This window comes from Silene latifolia, chromosome X (genome assembly GCF_048544455.1).
Source record: "Silene latifolia isolate original U9 population chromosome X, ASM4854445v1, whole genome shotgun sequence".
Taxonomy (NCBI): domain Eukaryota; kingdom Viridiplantae; phylum Streptophyta; class Magnoliopsida; order Caryophyllales; family Caryophyllaceae; genus Silene; species Silene latifolia.
The window spans coordinates 68,040,721-68,045,841 of NC_133537.1; the positions used below are offsets into that span (position 1 = coordinate 68,040,721).

Consider the following 5,121-nt stretch of genomic DNA (forward strand, 5'->3'; position numbering starts at 1 on the left):
GAAAAGGGGAGAATGGAAAAGTGATTGCGAAAATGAGAGGGACAAAAGAGTAAAATGCGTATGTAAAAGAGTAAAATGCGTACGTGAAAAAGAAATATCGTTTATTTTTAATGTTGACTATTTTTATTATTAAAAAAATCATTTTTTTCAAAATCGTCGCTATTTACCATAAATTGGTTACTATTTACCACAAAATGGTCATTCTTTTGTCAAAAAGCACGAGTATAAGTGTACAATTGTAATACGTGAGAATCGTTGTTTGCTATGATTTTTTTTTTTTTTGGTGAAATGTAAGAACTTCCATTAAGCACAAACAAAGCTATTACAAGCTACCAATTTTACAACAAATCAATTTGAAGTAGCCAAACAGCAAAACTAAATCATTAAAGGGAGGCTACTTAACCAAACACTATCTCTAGTTTGCATCTCCTTTCGAATCTTTGCCAAAAACCGCATCTTACACTGGTTGTGAACTTGAGCTATTACCACTTTAGGTTTCCATCACACGAATCAACCCGTACTTTGTTTCTCTGCATCCAAATAGCATAGTGAGCAGCCAAAAAAGCACTCCCTATAACACCCTTCTGCAGCTTTGTGAACTGTCCAGTATACACCCAAGCTATGACATTCCTTGCAGGTAGCTGTATATTACACAGCCTAGCAATGCCAGCCAGAATCCTGAGACTATACTCACAGTCCTGAAAAAGGTGGCAGTGAGATTCAGCAGCATTTCCAAAGAGCAAGCATAAAGTATCACTGCAGCAACCAAACTTATACAATTTATCCTTTGTCTGTAAGGCTTCCCTGGCAATAAGCCATCCAATAAACTGGTGCTTAGGTAAGCACCATCCATTCCAGATCTGCTTATGCCAGTCCACTCTATGAAACTTTCTCCTCATCACCTCATAACCACTTCTGACAGTATATCCTCTACTCTCCCCATGCCACAACTCAGCAGAGTAGGACCCTAATAACTTATCTCTAACCTTAACAATAGCCTTCCAACTCCAACTTACATCAGAAGTAGGAGTGTAATCAGACCAAGCTGCTCCTTTCATATAAACGTGATGAACCCATCTAACCCATAGACTATCAGGCTTAGAAAAGACCCACCAAACCAGTTTGCCAATTGTAGCTATATTCAATGCATAAGAATCCCTGATTCCTAGCCCCCCTTCATTCTTTGGAGCACATACTTTCTCCCAACCAACCAGAGGAACTCTAATATAATCCACCTTCTCATCCCAAAGATAATTCCTGCAAATAGCATCCACTTGTTGTAGAACACCCTTGGGAATAATGAAAATGTTAGCCCAATAAGTATAAAGGGAGGTTAGTACAGAATTAACCAACACAAGCCTTCCTGCATAGGATAAGTGCCTAGCCCCAAATCCTCTTATTTTTTAGACTAATTTCTCAATCAAGACTTGGCAATCCTTCTTCTTCAATCTTCCAGCTGTAATTGGGACTCCCAGATAAGAGAAAGGGAGCTGTCCTTCCGTGAAACCAGAAACTTGCATGATCTCTTGTTTAATGCTACCTTGGACACCATTGAAATAGGCATTAATCTTAGTATTATTCATTTGGAGTCCAGAAGCTTGTGAGAAAGTAGCAAAAACTCTGAGCATAACCATAATAGAAGCTGCATCCCCTTTACTGAAGAGGAGCAGATCATCTGCAAACATAAGGTGTGACAGCTTCATCTTTGAACACAGAGGATGGTACTAAAAAGGAACAATCGCAGTGATATAGTGCATGACTCTACTCAAGTATTCCATTGCTATTGTAAAAAGAAGAGGAGACAAAGGATCTCCTTGCCTCAATCCCTTTTGCCCTTTGAAAAAACCAAAAGTTTCTCCATTCATGACCAGAGAATGAGAAGCAGTGCACACACACTCCATCACCAAGTCAATAAACTTTCCAGGAAACTGTAAGGCTCTCATCATTTGCTCCAAAAACTTCCAACTGATTGAATCACATGCTTTCTTCAGGTCAACCTTAAGCATAAATCTACGAGAGCTAGCTTTTCTATTATAAAGCCTAATCACATCCTGACATATCAAAATGTTCTCTACAATGCTCCTACCTTTAATGAAACCACCCTGATTAGGGCTAATGATGCAAGGTAAGACATTGGCCAGTCTATTGCATAGTAGCTTAGATATGCACTTATAGACCACATTACAGCAGGATATAGGACGAAATTGAGTTACATTCTGAGGCCTATCACACTTTGGGATAAGAGAAATAAGAGTATGGTTAAGTTGTTTAAGAATTTTCCCATGAGAGAAAAAATCCTGAACAGCCTCACAAACTTCACCACCAACAACATCCCAGGCATCTCGAAAAAAAGCACTAGAAAACCCATCTGGACCTGCAGATTTATGAATGGGAATAGAAAACATGACCTTTTTTATCTCATCATTGGTAACTGGTGCCAGCAGCATCTCAGCATGAGCAGGGGAACAGATTATTCCTTGCTGAACAACTGAAACACTGACAGGGGAGGTATCCTTAGCAGTACCCAACAGTTGTATGTAGAAATCCAAAAAAGTCTGCTGAATTTGATCAGTAGATTCACAGGCTACCCCATTCTGATCAGCAATCTTTACTACTTTATTCCAAGCTTGCCTACTCTTAAGGACACTATGAAAATATTTAGTGTTTGCTATGATAGTTCAAGATATCGTAATGATTACAGAACAGAGGTGGCAATCGGGTTAGTCAGGTCCGGTTTGGGTCATATCAATTTCGGGTCACATCGAATCGTGACTAAGGTCACTTATGAGTCGGGTCGATTCATAGATCGGGTTCGGGTTAAGTCGGGTACATGATGTTGTTGAGTCGAGTTTTGGTTGGGTAGGATTATTAACGGGTATATTATTGAATTCAGTCACTATCGGGTTAAGTCATTATTGAGTTGAGTCGTTTCGAGTTTGAGATAGGTCACTACTAGGTATACTCGGTATAGTGACGGAAGAATCCGTCACTACATTGCCTTTTCCGTCACAAAAAGCGGGTTTATGACGGATTGTCTGTCACAAAGACACAAACAGCCGTCACTGTTAATGGTCACAAAAAGCGGAATTGTGACGGAAAGTACGTCACAAATGGAGCTGGGACGGATTTGTGATGGATAATCCGTCACTTCGTCTCTTCCACGTGACAGCTTTTGGCCGTCACAAAATGAGCACTTGTGATGGATACCCGTCACAAATTCACCCTAACCATATGCGACGAGCAATCCGTCACAAATGTTTGAATTTGTGACGGCTTATCCGTCACAAGATGGAATATTGTCTGACGGATTTATGACAACTAATCTGTCACATGTATATTCAGCATTTATTAAAAAACCAGCAGATTTGTTGCTGGCTACAATGCGTGTAGCATTGTTTCAGTAACTCTAAAACTTGCAATATATCATACAAACTCGTCGACCGCAAAGCGGGAAGCAGTTTCAAAGTCGACTGCAAAGCGGGAATGATCGGGACAAGAGTTGGTCGTCACACATCCAATCAAACACATTTATAATACTCAACAAACTACTAGTTAGTGGTAAGTCGAGGTCGATCCATGGGACGTTGTGCTCTGGGTTCTAAGTCTATCTATCTCAATTTATGCTAGTGTCACAATTTGTTTGGGTTTGTAGTTGTGTCCTAGGCTAATACAAGCAATAAACTAAGAAATGTAAACAAATGACTTAAAAGCACTAGGATGTCATGGGGTCATAGGGGATTCATGGTATTGATCATACAAACATGTTTACAAAGTTGCAAGCAATTAATGTTGTGGAGGAACCGAGTTGGTTTATGTCTTACGGTTCATAGGAAGAGTTGGGTCCCGGAGCCGAATCGATTAGATTGTACAAAACCTACAAGTCGACTTACTTTCCTCCTATTCAACTTCTATGCATGGGCGAGTTGGTTTATATCTTACAAGTCAAGTTGAGTAGATAAGAGATGGTTGTAAATGCAAGGATTCATAGGCTTAGTATTTCATCAAACATAACATGTGCATAAAGTTGACATCACAACAAGCAAGCAATTTAATCATGTGAACATATTAGATTAAGCATGAATCAATCCCATGTCGGTTTCCCCTAATTACCCACTAACCCTAGTTAAGAGACTATTCACTCATTATCATGGAGAACATGTCATTAATGGTGTCAATCATCACAACAAGTATAAACATGATAATAGAATGAAGAAATGAACAATAAAGATTAAAGAGTAAAGGAATTATACCAAACTTTGAGATGATCCAAATAATAAAGCAAAGAATAATGGAAGAAACTTGATTGATTGATAAAGAGTTGTCAATTCTCCAATAATAACCCAATAATCTTCAATTACCCAATAATAAACAAACTTGAACAATAAATTAAGGAGAGATTAATGTGAGAATTGTGAAAGATTAAAGAGTAGTCTATTCTAATCTACTCCTAATCTAATCTAAAGAAGGATTTGTTCTAACTAAGAGAGATCTCTCCATTGATTACTACAAATGGGGTATTTATAGTAGGGATTTCATTAGGTTAACTAAGGCTAAACTAGTAATTACACTTTTTAGTTTAGAGCAGGGAAACGCTAGTCTTTTTAGAAGGATGGGCATCTTTCATGGGGAAAGAAGAAGACGAAAGTTGCTGTAAGAGAATCCGGGCGTCCAAGGAGGAAGACGGGCGGATTGTTGTGGTGGTGCATGGCCGTCTTCGTGGGAATCCGCTCGGATTCTTTGGAGGAATCCGGGCGTCTTTGTGGCTGGGACGCACGGGTTGTCACTTCAGGACGGGCGTCTTGTGGGTAAGTCGTTCGTCTTCTGTGACAGCATCCTATTTCTTCACTTCTTCTTTATTCTTGTGGGATTGGTCTTTAGTTCTTGTTTCCTCTTCATACTAGTCAATCAAACATCGTCAAATAGCTTCCGAATACGCACGAAAGACAGGAATTTCCGCCTTATTATCTTCTTTCCTACAAATCATATGAAATGCGATAGAAAAGCAAATAGGAAGGTTTTGACGGATAGAATGGCTAAAGAATGTTATAATAGTATGCAAAATAAGTTCAATTAGGGGACTAAATATGCTCGAATAATGGTCACATCAGGGAACCAGTCAAC

At 39.1% G+C, this 5,121-nt stretch overlaps 1 protein-coding gene across 1 annotated transcript; it reads right to left on the minus strand.

Annotated features, from left to right (window-relative positions):
• Positions 1–482: 482 nt before the first annotated feature.
• LOC141617551 (uncharacterized) lies at positions 483–1,703 on the minus strand. The gene is made up of 2 exons (XM_074434740.1): positions 1,428–1,703; positions 483–1,289 (listed from the first exon to the last, which is right to left on the minus strand). Exons 1-2 carry the CDS (start codon positions 1,701–1,703, stop codon positions 483–485), a joined length of 1,083 nt encoding a protein of 360 aa, XP_074290841.1.
• Between the last annotated feature and the right edge of the window lie 3,418 nt (positions 1,704–5,121).

Excerpts from the sequence above, each read along its gene's own strand:
- LOC141617551 (XM_074434740.1), bottom strand. The coding sequence starts at position 1,703 with ATGAAGCTGTCACACCTTATGTTTGCAGATGATCTGCTCCTCTTCAGT. Across the intron at positions 1,290-1,427 it reads TGAAGAAGAAGGATTGCCAA|GGTGTTCTACAACAAGTGGA; the intron begins GTCTTGATTGAG and ends ATTATTCCCAAG.